Consider the following 16,143-nt stretch of genomic DNA (forward strand, 5'->3'; position numbering starts at 1 on the left):
AACAACTGATCTTGTTGTATAGATTGATATGAACCCCTCCAAAATATCAACAACTAAATAGAAGAAAGAAAAATTAAACAGGGGAAGATGTGCTGGGAAGAGATTTACATCTTTATTGCACATTTTTTGTACAGTACAGTACAGATCATGGCAAAACTACTTTGGTGTACATGATTGAAATAAATCAGGTTTAAAACAAAAAAACAAAAAACAGGTAAACTTATTGATAAAAGTTGGACTCTTGGATCTTCTATGAGAGCTAGCCCAAATAAAAACAACCACATATAAGATGCACAGCAGTGTTCGTTTCATGTCAACTGGTCACACTGCCAAGGCTGCGAGAATAGACACCTTAACCTCTTTTTCCCCCCTACCGGGAGGACCTTTGGTAATCCCTGCCTTAAATAGTTTAGTACAAGGAATTAACTCATGCAATCTAATTCCAGCTTTAAATGGCCGCAGGCTTGAAAAGTCAAGGTGGAGATGGAAGTGAGCTTCACTTGAACAGGAAAGAATACAGGGACAACCACCCACATGTGACTAGATAAGCTCCCGACTGCTGTACATTTTAAGTCTGGTTCAGTTCAGGCAAATAAAAACTTGGTCATGGTTTGGGATACTTTACACAGCTGTTTACACGTTAAACAGAGAAATGCTTTAGCAATTGCACAAACATCACTGACATAACCGAAAACACATGGCTAATTAGGTAACATAACACTTTCGCATAAAGCCAGGCAAAAAGAAACATGACTACTGCTGCCGATGATGATGGAGGGAAAAGAAGAGGAGTTTAGAAAGTGTGTGTTTAGCCGTTTCATCAGTGGAGTATATTAGACAGGCTTGTAAACTTTTATGCAAAATAACATAAACAATAGTCCCTCGATAGAAAGAAGGCCATTACAAAAGCAAAACATTGTCTGGTGATACACACTGAAGCAAAATAAAACTAAATCACTGAAAAGAGACAGTAGTTCACCAATTAAAAACAAAAACAAGAATAAATACTGTGATATACACACACACACACACACACACACACACACACACACACACATTTACACACCAAAACAACACTGATTCACCAAGAGTTTAACAAACAGCAAAATCTAAACAGAGACCCCAGATGTAACTATATGGATGGAGTATTAAAGTTTTTTTTTTTTTTTTTTTTTTTTAAAAAACTGTAAATAAGAAGATGTTTGGTGATTTTCTAATGGCAAAAAGAGCTGAAGTACATGTTCGAGCGATTTGCATGTTAAGAGTATCCTGCAAATCCCTTCTATTTAAAAAAAAAAAAAACGTATCTACACAAGCATTCAAGTATCGCACCTGTTTGGATATTGAATGAGAAAAAAAAAAAAAAAAAACAGAGTAAAAAAGCCAAAATACTGTTATAAAATAAATTTAAAAATCATTTTTTAATGGACACCGTAGACCCCATCATTCTTGGAAAATAATGCACAATATGTCCCATGATTTCTTACATAAATGAATATTTTATACATTTATGTTAAATGATCATTAAGGCGGTATTTCTAACTTTGCGATAAAAGAACAGGATCGAATGCAAGTGGTCTCCAGTGACTTCAAGAAATATCTTATACTCTGTTATCAGTGCTATGTTTGTAGAGTCAGTGTCTAAAACTGCCTGTTCATTGTTTTATTTTACCTAGATTCAAAAACACAAATTTCCTGAATGAATCAGAAATCTTGTAGAGTGATCTTGTGTTTGTTTTTACCCCTTTGAGTAAGCGGAGGTCCGGACATGCACACTGAGAATCACTCATCTATGCTGATGTGTTAGCTTACGCAAAGCAGTAATCGATGTGAGTCAGCAGCTCCCTGTGACGACTGGTGGGATAAGGGGCCCGACACTTTGGGCACTCCAGGAAACTCTCGTCCAGGAGGTTGGTGACTTTAGATGGGGATGTAGGGCCAAGAGGGTTTTCAATAGTGAGACGCTCAAACTCGAGGCTATTATACGAGCTGGGCTCTGAAAAGCGAGCATTTGGCTGCTTCTGAAACACAAAACATGACAATACATTCATTTAGCAGAAGCCCTGGTGCTTTAATTGGATACAAAAAATGGGACTGAAGTCTTGCATGCCAGTGTTCAACAAGAGCCATCACATTTCTTCCCCATTATTAAAGTCTAACACTTACAGCAGATTCCAGCTTTGCAATCTGATCACGGGCCTTGCGAAGTTCCTTCAGCACCTTATGTAACTGGTGCTGCATGCTCTGACGATCAATTTTTTCATTCTCAAAGTCCTTGGCAGAGAGTTGGATCTTAGGAGGGGCAGAAATAAACAGGAAGTAGAGACAAGTGGGAACGGTTTGGATTGCAACTCTTAAAAAACACAGCTCAAAACTGTTACAACTCCACATCACATACTACCCAGAAGGGCCGTGCTGACAGAATTTCCACTCATAAGTGGGTGGTGAACATTAAGGTTGTGCAATCAGTAATTACTGATCTCAGTTTTTTTGACTTCTCACAGTTCCTAGTGATTATATATTTGTTTTAATAAATCCAGCCACTCAATTACAAAACAAAGACTTCTATTAATAGGAACAATTTGGGTAACATATAAACACAGAGTGTTACCTGTTGCTCCAGTGCTGCAATTCTTCTCTGCTCTTCCTTCTGGCTCAGGACGGACTTCTGCAGCATATTTACCTGTGAAGCACATGATCAAGGCAAGGCAAACACACTTGTATAGCACCATTAAAGAGTAACACACATGCTATCATTCAGTTCTTTTCTTTTCAGATAACCCTGGAGCTGTATTTTATTTAAATATGCTGGTACATCTATTGTGCTCTTGCACTTTACTTATTAAATATAATTGCTAACGGATGAGGTCTTTCCATTTTATATGCAACCCTATAAATGCAGACTTTTTTATGCATTACAAATGTTTTGAAAGAAAAACTTTGATAAATAAGTAAATATTACTGAATACTGACTAAAGGATACAAATCACTGAATGGGAATCTCACCTGCAACAGAAGCTCAGCAGATCTCTTCTTCTCCTCCTCCAATCTGATATCCATAGTCTCCAGTTCCACCCTCATTCTGTCTGCACGCTCAGACGACACCTTTCTCTCCTCACAGACTGCATGTCTGGATGAATGGTTTATTTATTCCATAAAAGTATCAACAATATTCATATTTGTAGTACTTAGCAGCAGTTAAAGCCATTAACAGTCACTATGTGTGGATTCTTAAGGGCTCTTCAGTGTCACCCCTCTGTATTCAAGAACCTGGGCTTGTAAAGTACTTTGCATAAGTTGCAAAGCCAGTTGGAATCCATAAATAAACCAACCAACTGTTTATTCAAAGGAAGTGTCCCATTTAACTTTTAGTTTGGCCACATCTGCTTTAGTTAGGTGCTAGGACTTTCTTTACCTGTTGCTAAGTCGCTCTGCCTGAAGATCCATCTTGGCCTCCTCCAGCTCTTTGCACTTGTCTTTGTACTTCCTCAGTAAGGACGACAGCTCGCTGCACTTGTCGTCGTACTTCTTCTGCAGTGCCAACATCTCCTCCTGAACCCTGGTGACCTGCTCCCGCTGAGAGTGCAGCTCAGCCTGAGCTTTCAAGGCCTACCAGGTGCGGACAAGCCAAATTGTAGGATATTTTATATATTTCGCCTTCTTCATTCTTTAAAGGAACGCTTTAGCTCAATTACAAAGACATCTGAATTCAAGAAATGCTTAGTGAAACTAGCCCAGTTGCTTTCTTTTAAATAGATGTGAATTTCAGTGAATTTGCACATTGTTTGATAGAGACTGAAAGTATTATCAGCATGAGCAGCACAAGCCACAACATGGAGAATATATAAAGAAAGGGGAGCAAGCTGGCAAAGTTGTTAATCAAAATGAGTAAATGGTGATTACATGAAATCTGTTTGGCATTTACCTGCTCCCGATGGACACCGAGCTCCTGTCTGGCTCTGGTAACCTGCTCTTTTTGGCTCTCCAGGTCTTTCTGCATCCCAGACACCAAGTGGTCATATTGGCTTTTCAGCTGAGATTCCTTTTCTGGATCTGCCAAGTTGGCAGGAGCTGAGACAAGAAGTGTTAGTAAGCAAATGAAGAAACATTATTTGCAGTGAAAATGTTAGGATTATCTTTGTGAAAGCTGTATGGAAAGCTCAATCCTGACCGCTACTGGATTTGAACACATTTTTATTCTGACATTATTACCCATTAAATCATTTTCTAATTCAAAGCCTGTTGCTGCATTTTATTTAACTTAAAAAACAAAAAGTACATTCATTTTCCTGGCTTGCCCCTTTCACTTTCCATGCCACGTGTCTCAAAAAAAGCTGCTTGTTAGGCCAAAAGAAAGTTTTCCATTTACTGTATGATTGTTGTGAATAATAAAGGAATAGTGAGCAAAGCCAATTCAGTTCCCCCCCACACTTCCTACCCTCTGGACTGGCCTCTTGTTTGGTTTGTTGCTCCTTTGCCTGAGCCAGCTGCTGCTCCAGCTCTAAAGTACGGGCCAGGACAGACTGCACATAGGCCTCTCTCTGCTGGTCGTACACCAGCCACTGCTGGTTCTTCTCCAGAGCCTGGTAGGGAGAGAGGCACAGCCTACAATGACAAACTGCATCCTATACACGATATGTGAACTTTTCAGCTGCTCAAATTCATGAGCACATCATTCGGTAGCAGGATATACATGATACGGTTACAAATAGGTGAACATCATCTTGCTGGACTCACATCTTTCAGTTGATCTTGTATCATTACGAGGTTTGCAGCAGGTGCCTGTCCATTCTGAAAAGAGAAAACGTCTTTAGGTTCACTCGAGTTGGCATCAACACTTACATCTGATCTAGCCATCATAAAAATGTTAATACTTTCATTAAGAAAAGATTGGGTTTCATTTGTATTAGCAAATCCTAATGATAAAAGGTCTATCCAATATGCATCCGAGCTGTGGAGCTGCTGTCTGCACCTGTGCTTTCCTTTTACTATAATTGTTCTGGACATAGCAGAGTCTTAAAGCTGAATTTTTTTTTTAAAAAAGGGGGCTCAATTCAAGGCAGCCAAAGCTCTCGGAAAACAAAGAGACCCTGTCATTCCTCCAGCAATACAAGAACCAAATCACGTGATGATTGTAGCTTGTTTGTCTGTCCATTTGCCAGGAGATCGCACAAAAACCGAAGACAATGAAACTTGGTGGAGAATTGCAGCGTGCAAAGGGAAAACAGAAGGAGGCACTCTCAGAGCATCCTCTGGTTTTATAGTACTGCAGGTCAGCTGAGTTGTATGTGCTGCATTTGTGTTATTCAGTTTATCCAGCTTCAAGGGCAAATACTCACACACTAAAAACTTCAGGTTATACAAGGTTGAGACAACAAAGGTGTAGCGGGTTTAGGTTTTTCCATCTTCTAAATGAGAATGAAAAGAAAAACACTATCGATAGTTATCAGCACAAGCACTGGTTTTAATAGACTATGAGAGACGAGGCTATCAAATCTGGTGCAAATTCTATTCATCGCTAGAGACACAGTCATCTCCCAATTCTGTCACCCTAACTCTGATGCCTACATGGCCGATCCCACCAGCAGATCCTATAAAACCTTCACAGAGATGTTGGAGTTTGCATCTAAATGATCATCTCTGTGCTAAAGCTCTGCGAGGAACGTGATGGATTTGAATGTGCAGCCCATAAACTATGCCCACTAACAACTTTTCCAAATTCAAGAAGAAGAGAAATAGGTGGCGTGGTCAGATTATATGTAGTAATTTAAAACCTGCTAAACGAAGTGGAGAGTATTGCTGTAAAAAAAACAAAAACATAACCTTGAAGATATTAAGACATAAGATTAAAAAAAAAAAAACCCCATAAAGCTCTGCATGAAAAGACTACAAAGGCAACAAGTACCAACTACTCCTCCCACATATCAAGTAACTCAAGTATTGCACTGTAATGCTTTCCAGCCTTGGACTCAAGTTAGACTTGAAACAGTATAAAAACAATCTAAGAGCATTTACATTCAACCAGCATTACAACTCTTCTTGCGACCTTCATGAGTAACAAAAAAGGAAAAAAGAAGAAGAAAGAAATAAGAAATCTCTGGGCTTCTTGTAAAAAAAGAAACAGAAAACTACTTTTGATTTTGAGTAATATTTGACCCACAATGGAGAGCAAGGAGATAAAAAAAATAAATTTTGTGATAGTGCTGTTTTGTACATCACTGAATAATGTTTTCTGTGTGTGTGTGTGTGTGTGTGTGTGTGTGTGTGTGTGTGTGTGTGTAACGGATTATGATTAAAACGGCAGGAGTTTGATAAAATATACTGCGGGTGAACTCCATTTAAAACACAGGCTGAATTGATTTTTACATTTGTAGTACTATGAGCAGGGCTTCAGCACCCCCATCTCTAGAAAGGTACTTTTGTCCATAAAGGGAGGTATGACATGACTGAGTCTTCCTCAAGTCCCTACTTGTGATTTTTGCCACCAAAGCCTCTTCAGAAGCCAAGAGGAATCCTGATGGGCAGCAGGACCAGCTGCACTCAAAGCATCAAAGGGCTACATTTAAGAGCCTACAGTGACAAGGGAAGTGGCACCTGCAGACCCACTGAAGGCTCTCACACTGCTGAATATGAATCATTTGATGCTTTAGTCAAAGTGCTATTTGAACAAAGATGCTATTTTGTCTTTCATGACACTATTGTAACGGCTGTGATGCTACCAGGGGTGTTAATAGTTGGCAAAGAAGACAAAGGGAAAAACATTTTCATTATAAGCAACGTGTAATGTGAGACTTTCATTAAAACAAATTATTAAATCTGCTGCAGCTAATGTCAGATGATGAAGAATATAATTGGAGGTCACACAGTGCCACCTAATGGACAAATAAACAGCTGCACTTGGATTTTCAAACAAACTTCATCTCATGAAGTAGTTATTGAAGAAAAATAAATAAATAAAAGAAGAGAAAAAGCTCCTGGTGAAATGTGAGGGAAAAAAATGAAAATGAAAGTCTAAGGTGCATCAACCTCAGATCAAAACAAAAGCCTTATCATGAGCAAATATTACACATATTTTACTTTTAGTCAGCCTCCAGTTTTGTAACACAAGTCAAGCAACAGCTAAAGCTGAATTTAATTTGACCAGATTGTTACAAAACAAAAGAAATAGCTCTACTGCATCAGCACTATAGATACAGAAGAAGGGAAAAAAATAAATCAGAGGAGGATATTAGAATGGGAGGCAGAGGACAGAAAGCTGTTGCAGGATTTAATCCGAGACCAGGGGGAAAATTTGCTGTCAGAGGAAGGGATATAACTACTCAAGCAACTCTGTTCCTTTGTGATTTCTGCCAAAAAGAGGGCGCAACTTTTTCCTCAAGTTTTCCCTTTTTCTTCACACTCAAATAAAATGATTTGTGCTAGCCCAGGCGTACTCATAAATGCAGTCACGGTAAAAAAGAAAGTGCATGTTGGGTTTTACAAATTAAGACAATTTAAAAAAAAAGTCAGGTTCTTTTCAAGTTCTACATTTTTAAAAAGCCTCAGATAAAAAAAACAAGATGTGATTTACACCGTGTATTTTTTTAACAAAAAGGAAGCCAAACTGTAGAAACACTGTGTGGGAAAAACTGAATAGAACTTGCGATTGAGTAGCTTGTAAAACCACATTTAACAGCAAAAGATTGAAGTAATTGCTTTCTGCACAACTTTATCAGTCTCTTACATCATTGTATCTGAACTTTATGTGATTTCAACACACTGATTCCTTTCTTTCTTAGCTATTCTGTTGCAGATTTGGGACTATTGTTCTTCTGCGTAAGCCAATTTAGGCCAAGCTTTAACTGTCAGACAGATGGTCAATTCGATCACTGCAAAGCGCCCAGGCTCTGTGACTACAAAACAAGCCCAAATCATCACTCCTCTATCACCATGCTTGACAGCTGATATGAGGAGTTGGTGCTGATACGTTTGGTTTTCACCAAATGTGGCGCTGTGCATTTGGTCTTGTCCCTCCAAAGTCTTGTTATTTGCTCAGATCTAATTTTGCAAAACTAAATTGTGGTTTTTTTTAACAGCTTCTCTGAGCATTGCAAAGACTTACCTTAGGGGACAGTGGTATGCACTTATCAGTGTAATAAAACGAATACCACTGTAGTAATAGATATAAAAAACAACTAGAGTAGAGTACAGATTAGTAAGGCAACTGGCCGTTTGTAAAATGAGACACTGACCCTGGCTAATAAAATCAGAGGTTATAATATCAACCTACCGCCACCTGAGTTTCCAGAGTCTGACATCGGGCAGAAACAGTGACCAGCTTGTTTTTCAGATTCTCCGTCTCTTGTGACAAACTCTGGAACAACGTGTCTCTCTGCTCTGCTTCTTTCCTCCGCTGCTCCAGCTGGGCTTGCAGCGACGCCACCACCTGAAATGCACACAAAACAACACGAAGCAAACAACAACTTGACTAGCCTCCAAAACAACCTGTAGCCAAAACAACACAATTCTCTTCAAGCAGGGATGGTTTGTGTTTTCCAGGCAATTATCCCCTTCACACAACTAACATAGCACAGCTGGCTGATCCACACAGCAGCTCCAATTTCTTTCTTTCTTTTACTGGTGCATTTCTTAATGAAGGTTAACAACCGCAAGGCAAATGTGATTAATGTCTGGGTTACATAAAATATTGATATTCTATTTGTCAGAGTGTGTCATTTCCATGTTTCCAGCTAGCCCAAATTAAACTCCAACAAAACTTCAAAAATAGACAAGAGCAAAGTCTACAGCATAGCAGTAACTTGTTTTGAATGTTAATCCACGCAAAAAGACCCACTGCAGACAGATAGCTTATGAGTCAAGTGAACAGCTCATAACACCATGTGTTAGTATGCCGTTTCTGTTAGTCGTCAAAACTTCACTTTGCTGAGCTGCTGTCAAGATGAGATAGAAGCCATTTCCCCCCAACTGTTTTTGTGGCAGCTTACTGGAATTCTAGTACAGTTTTTTTCCTCTCTCTTTTTGACAGTTGTCTGCTGCTAGCAATACATATGCCACCAATACAATGCCACGAATGCAACATATCTTGAAAAGTCGAGTACTTTCAAAGATACAGCTGCAAGTCTATCTTGTCACTCTGAGCAGAAAAGTGTCCAACTATCTGACCACGTTCACAGAGGACTTCTTGATGGATAGAGCTATAAGAGTCGACTGTATATGTGATTTTTAACTGTGTATTTCTGTAGAGAGGTGTTGTGTGTACCTCTCCTCCTTTAGCTGACAGCTGCTGTCTCAGAGTTTCCAGCTCCTGCTCTTTCACCAGCAACTGCTGGTTGTTCCTCTCTCTCAAGGTCTCAAGGGAAAGAATCCTCTGAAACAACCAATATTACACACACACACACACATATATATATATATATATATATATATATAAAAAACAAGGAAGTGCTACAGGTGCTTAATGTTACTGAGAAAGCCAAGATTTCCTTTTTACCTCCAGCAGCTTGCTTTTGTCCGCATCAGGCGGTTTGATGTGCCGTTTGGCCAGGTCATCAATCTTTTTTCTCAGGTGAACATTTTCTTTCTTGACTTTTTCCAGCTCTGCCTCAGCCTTGGAGCCAGAGCTGCTGGATTTGAAACCCAACTTGGCAACTATGGTCTCTTTGGCACTTTTAGATGTCATGGCTGCTTCTGTTGTTACTAAGTGCAGTGCTCTGGGAAGAAAAGTAAAGTGACTGTGCTGGTGTTGAATCCACCAGAAGGTACGCAGTTTAATTTCAATCAAAGAATTTCGTGCAAGCACTCCAAGTGAAGAGCAGCTCAAAACACACCCTCAGCTAAGAACACAGCGAAATGAAAAACAGAGACAGAAGTGGAACTGACTATTAATAATACATTTTACAAAAGCAAGTTGAGTCAAAATCGACACACCCGTCGTGCTTTCAATGAACATCAAAATTTCCTACATTTTTTTTTTCCAAATTTCATTTATTGAAATAGGTTTAATTCCTCACATTTACCTTACATAGTGCCAGGAAAAGAAAATCCTTTCATGCTAATTAAACATGAGAAAAATAAAATAAAAACATGACAGCTCTACCAATTCTCGTGCGCATGTCAATGGTAGCTAGCAAACACAAATTAACGTAATATTATTTTTTCTGTCGTACATGTAGTGTTGAAAACAAACGCTATAGGCATGCACACACAACCAAAGAAAATATTTAATACTTACAAAGAGAACACGGAGACGGAAGTTATCCACTAAATATCGTCTGTTTTGTGGCGAGACCGTTTTAAAACGACACTTTCGTTTCCTGAAGTTTGAATTGGAGCGCGTTGACGTCACACCCGTGACGTGCGCCGCGGTGCGCATGCTTATGTAGCCTTGGATATCCCGGATAGTGAAGTGTTGGGCGGTTCAACGGGGGGCAAAATAATCTCTGTAAAGGTAATTTGAAACGCTATTTATTTAATGTCATGCATTTACATACTAGAACCCTCAGAAGTCTAACCAGTTTGGAAGTAGAGTCATAGTTTATTTATTTAGCTTTTTAGCCAACGGCTCCTCGTTTCGTTAGCCCGGGCTGTCTGCTGCACTTTATCAAACGAACAGACAGATTAGCTCTAGTTTGGCTTGTTGAACCTGCATGTCAGAAACAACAGGCTCTTGCCTTTACAATATACGAAATATTTAAAGGCCATTTTATTGAAAGCTCCGAGACTTATGATTTCTCAGTGGTTGATACTGAAGTAACATTGGAAATCTATTCGGATCAGATACTGTATATGAACAGTTATCTGAATACATCTTTTTTAAAACCTCCACTTCAATGGGTTTAAAATAAATGAGATTTAATTGACAATGAGGAATTTCAGCTTTAGGCCATTTAGCATTTCGGATTTAAAAACACTTTCCACTGGGTTTAACTAATGTTGTGGTGTGCAATAAAGAGCCATTTTTAAATTTCATCCATCCATCCATTCGCTTCCGCTTATCCTTTTCAGGGTCGCGGGGGGCGCTGGAGCCTATCCCAGCTGTCATAGGGCGAGAGGCAGGGTACACCCTGGATAGGTCGCCAGTCTGTCGCAGGGCTAACACATAGGGACAGACAACCATTCACACTCACATTCACTCGCACATTCACACCTAGTGACAATTTTGGATTATCCAATTAACCTATCCCCACAAGCTGCATGTCTTTGGACGGTGGGAGGAAGCCGGAGTACCCGGAGAGAACCCACGCAAACACGGGGAGAACATGCAAACTCCACACAGAAAGACCCCGGCCTGATGGTGGAATTGAACTCAGGCCCTTCTTGCTGTGCGGCAACAGTGCTAACCACCGTGCTGCTTTTTTAAATTTATTATTATTATTATTGTTATTACTATTATTATTTTGCCTAATAACCATCAGTTAATCTGTGATTAATTTCATTCACAAGGCCTAGTTTGAGGAAATCCATCCATCTTTTTCTGGTTATCCAATTCAGGGTTCCAGGGGGGCTGCAGCCTACACCCGCTGTCATGGGGTGAAAACAGACCTTGGGCAAGTTTTTCTATCGCAGGGATAACACATAGAGAACTAACTTAGAATCACTATTTAACCTAACATGCATGTCTTTAGACTTGGGGAGGAGTACCTGAGCAGAACCCATGCAAGCACAGGCAGAACATGCACTAGTAGATTCAAACGCTGGACCCTCTTGCTGTCAGGCGATGGTGCTAACCACCACTGCACAATCATGCTTAGCAGCTTAAAGAAATTTTGTGTGCAATTATTCTTGGTCTCAAACTGAGCAAGCTTTCTAATCTTAGTGCATCTTGAAGCATTGCCCTCAGCTTTACACTCCTGAAGCCATCTTGATTGTAGACTTGAGCAGTCATAACTCCTGGCGAGCATTAGACTGGCTAGATATGGTGAAGGCTTTTTCTTTTCCTTACCACAAAAATAATTCCGCAACTATGTATTTCAGGGTTATTTCTGTGCTCTTCAAGGCCTTTGTGGTGCTACTGTTCATTTTATATTTTTATTTTTTAACTGTAATGATGCTCTTTAACGTTACTCGGGGCCACATACTGAAAGATCCCGTGAGCAGCTACTAAATGCAAATTCAGCACTTGGAAGTCAACTCCTGACTTTTTGTTTCCTTAATCTATTTAGGAAATGGCAAAGAATCCCCGGACATCTGACCACGACTGTCTTTTGAGATTGTAAAAATCAGGGGAAAGTGTCTGTATTTTCCAAATAGATAACCCATTATTCAGACCCTGGTCACATTTTGATTGCCTCATTTCAAGCCCATTGTTGTTGTGTACAGAGGTTGTGTACAGAAAAAAATATGCCACTGTATATTTTTTTCTTTTTAAATAACCTTGTTTTAAACAGCAGCGAAAAACAGCACTCAATATTTCAGCTCATGCCTTCATCAGAGTAAACAAACGTAATGAGGAGTCGGTAAACATGAAATAATCAGCCTTGTCACTCATATCAAGCACCGATTCTTGCAGTCAGTTTCGCACACATGCTTTCTGATTCTTGCTGCATTTCATGTAAGATCAGAAGATTCTGTGAGAATCTGGCAAAATGTGTCCAATAAATTTCCACTATCTCTAAACTCTGTAACTCTTTAACACATATTTCATCAAGCCGATATGTGCACACCGATCACGAGCAAAAATCGGTTTATAAATGCGAATGTAATTATTAAGTCATCCAAAAAGACTTTGCTTTTCCAAAGTAATGCACCCAGATTGCCAATTTGCATTTGGGAATTTATTGTCAGCCAGGAAATAAATGTGTGTCTCTGTTCCAGAAAATGTGAAGTTGGGCTCGTTTTCTCTGCACTTTCTGTTCTGGGATCTAAAGTTTTACTTTTTGCCTTGTTTTGTTCTCCCACATACACGATCTACAACCACAGGGGTCTTTAAGCGTATAAATAACTCTACTAGTAGGGCAAGTAATGCACTTCCAAACAAAAAACAGTCCTGAATCGAATCTTTTTTATTCTTTATGCTCAAAATGTTTCTTCAGTGGGCTATTGTGGAAATGCGTCGGATCTTTTCAAACAAGATAAATCTAAAAAGCCCTTCAAGGTTTTCTTTGAATTTATTTGAAGTAAAGGGCAAATTCTTCAAAATTCAATATGGATTTGATCGAACAAAGGTGAAAACTTAAATACGCAGAGTATTTGTGCAAGTAAATACACAGCAATGGTTTTATTTGATATACTGCTAGCAGCCAATAAGGCTTCACTCTAAAAACAGTCAAATCATTTTACTAAGATAAGACCTTGTTGGACACTTGACCTTGCATCCTAACCAAAAACACAATTTTTATTAATCTGGAAAAAATGGTGAAGAGGCAGCTAGGTTTTAAATTCCTTACAAGAAAACAGCTTGAAATCAATAGAGCTTTCTTATCAGTGGTCAAGTGTAGCTAGTGGTGGACAATTGTGAAGTCTACTGTTTATTTTCAACACAGCATGGATTTCATATGTGAGCACAAGCTGAACCAAAGTTGCACAACGTTAACTTTGACTTCATACAAGTGAACAGAAAATGTCTTCAGAAACAGATTATTGCGTTAATTCAGGCAAGCCACAAAACCCACCTCAGCACACAGTCAGTGCTGTCTACAGCTGCCCACACTGGAAGTGAATTGCTCATCATGCATTGCTTTGAGGCTGACAGCTGGTTGATTTCTGACATTTTGGGCTTTGGTTAGGAAGGTGACACTCTGACGTACTTACTACCGGGTCATATGTCAATTATACTTTATATTTTATACTTTTACTACATTTACTATGGTTTTTATGTTACTATGCTGCTTCTTGTTTTATTGCTGCTGGCCTCTGTGAGCTACCAAACAAATTTTGTTGTATAACTACAATTAGGGCTGTTCGATATAACGATATATATCGGATGACAATATAAAAACGTCTATCGTTTCATTTTAGGCTATCATTTGTTTCATGGTGTCCCAAAATAAACTGTTTACGGCAATATTTTTTCATCGTTTTGATGGTCACTGTAGTGGCTCTATTAATTTCTTAAAGTTCTCTCTTTCTCTTATATTTTATATAACCACACTACAGACGGACAAGCGCCTGTTTTTATATGGTAACAGCATCGCGTGTCCGCTTGTTTCTGTTCCACATAAACCTTTCACAATAAAGCTCAAGATCCTGTTGAGACTTTTCAAAATAAACTGAATCACGTGAAAGAGCAGATTATTATGAGAAGTAAAAAAGAGCTGCCAGGTGCTAAAAAATAAACCTTAGACTCAAACGTTAGAACAGGCTTTTCCCCGCAGCACGCTGTGTAATGAATGCTCACAAAGAAAACAGCGGCCGTTACAACTTATGTCTAAAAATGTATCGTTTCATGCATCGGTTAAAACACTGGACTCCAGCTACATGACGCGCAGCTGGAAACACTTCCCGCAAGACGAGCTGCCCGAGATTCACAGAATTTACAGAAAATGTTACCTTTTTGTGATTTATATCGTTATCGATGATAGAATTCTTATATCGGGATATGAGATTTTGGTCATATCGCACAGCCCTAACTACAATGACAATAAAGTTCCTTATCTTATCTTATAATTAAAGGTATTCTTTACTCCCACTGGTAATCCCTTCAGTTGCTTGTCAATCTATCATAGATCCTAACCACATCTGGTTGCCAGCGGGTATTTTACTCATGGTTGGCTCTCTTCCACAGTGTGTTTTTTATCCTGTCTTCCTCACATTCAGCTGATCACAGGAGATGGCTGCTCCTCCCTGAGCCTGGTGCTACTGAGGGAGGAGCAGCCATCCTCCCTACTGGTAGTTCTTCCTTTCAACTGTCACCAAGTGCTTGCTTAAAAGTGGTTGTTTAATTTTGGGGATTTCTCTCTATTATTGTAGGGTCTTTACTGTACAATACTGTATGTTGTTGTAATTTGGCACTATATTAAAAAACTGAATTGAATTAAAGTTCATTCACTTGATCTGGTTTCCAGTTGCCACATTTCTGCAAATCACTTTCAGTTTGTATATAGCTTAATGGGTGATTTTCACATTGGGAACGATATTTAGGTGTCCTTAGTCCGCTTGCAGTTGCTGTTTTAAGGTTCAAGCCGCATTGTAACCTACCCCTCCACTGCTGTTCCTCTTTTCTTTTGTCGGAATCTATTTTTTTCTACTCTGGGGTCTTGCTGCTATTTTTCCTACCTTAGCCTTTGAGAAAGGCAGTAGGTCCCAGTCTAGACCCATGCTGTCAGATATACTCTATTGGTCCTGATTGAAACATTTTAGACTGTTGTTTCTGTTCTCTCTACTTTATTTGATTGATAGTATTGATGGGTATCCTGTGTTCTGCATGATGTAAACTTCTAGTAGATAACTATTCATAGCTGTAATTATGGTGTTTGTTTTCAAGTGGTTTCTTACCATTTATTGTTATAGGAAAATTGGTGAAATAAGTTTTTTTTCAATTATAAAATGTCTTTTAATTAGTTGGCTGCTTTCTCTTTCAGCTTATGTGGATAAGCATGAGGCCTTCTCACACCAGTAATTGCATTCATCGTCCCAAGATACAGTCAAAACAAGGTGTCTATAGTTCTGGTCCTTGGAGATAAGCAGAGAGATGGAGAATTGCAAAAGTACCAATCAGTATGGAGCTCCAAAGGTCTGGAGCTAGATCTGCCATGCCAAAGCCAGAAAACTCTTCCCTGCAGGTTTACTCAGCCAGTTAATTAAAGACAACAGTAAGACAACAGAATGGCAAGAAACATGTCTCCACATTAGGGAATCTGTAAAAGGACTTTCCGGATGGAGTTAAACATGTCGGTTCATTTTCAACATCTGTTCCTTGACTGATTAGCAGAACTGTCTGTCCCCAAGTTTCCTCATCACAGCCAGGGAGGAACTCGGCTCGTGGATCAGTCCCCTGGTGAGCCATGTCTGCATCATCAGCAGAGTGCACGCACTTCTACCATTTTGCAGCAGAACTCCTGCTGCTCTGCATCACTGACTGGCCTTGCTCCTATCGCCTGGAGCTGGGTTTCTGACCTGAGCGAGGTACACTTCTACACACAGCCTTTCAGCGGAAGAGATTTTGTGCCCACAAAGAGCCATAATGCGTGAGCCAAATCATCCTGA

General features: G+C 39.4%; 1 protein-coding gene across 1 annotated transcript; it reads right to left on the reverse strand.

Annotated features, from left to right (window-relative positions):
• Positions 1–90: 90 nt before the first annotated feature.
• Positions 91–10,319, reverse strand: cep55l (centrosomal protein 55 like). The gene is made up of 12 exons (XM_085466280.1): positions 10,232–10,319; positions 9,491–9,710; positions 9,260–9,367; positions 8,270–8,425; positions 4,738–4,791; positions 4,439–4,583; positions 3,926–4,071; positions 3,416–3,609; positions 3,007–3,130; positions 2,612–2,683; positions 2,167–2,292; positions 91–2,021 (listed from the first exon to the last, which is right to left on the reverse strand). The coding sequence occupies exons 2-12, from the start codon at positions 9,677–9,679 to the stop codon at positions 1,809–1,811; spliced, it is 1,527 nt and encodes a 508-aa protein (XP_085322406.1). The 5' UTR covers positions 9,680–9,710; positions 10,232–10,319; the 3' UTR covers positions 91–1,808.
• Positions 10,320–16,143: the final 5,824 nt, after the last annotated feature.

The sequence above is a fragment of the Copadichromis virginalis genome, linkage group LG8 (genome assembly GCF_057382275.1).
Source record: "Copadichromis virginalis isolate Kocher_CV1m ecotype Utaka linkage group LG8, C_Virginalis_male_GT1.1, whole genome shotgun sequence".
Taxonomy (NCBI): Eukaryota; Metazoa; Chordata; class Actinopteri; order Cichliformes; family Cichlidae; genus Copadichromis; species Copadichromis virginalis.

Excerpts from the sequence above, each read along its gene's own strand:
- cep55l (XM_085466280.1), bottom strand. The coding sequence starts at position 9,679 with ATGACATCTAAAAGTGCCAAAGAGACCATAGTTGCCAAGTTGGGTTTC. Across the intron at positions 4,072-4,438 it reads ACAAGAGGCCAGTCCAGAGG|CTCCTGCCAACTTGGCAGAT; the intron begins GTAGGAAGTGTG and ends TTCTTGTCTCAG. Across the intron at positions 2,293-2,611 it reads TTGCAGCACTGGAGCAACAG|ATCCAACTCTCTGCCAAGGA; the intron begins GTAACACTCTGT and ends GCCCCTCCTAAG.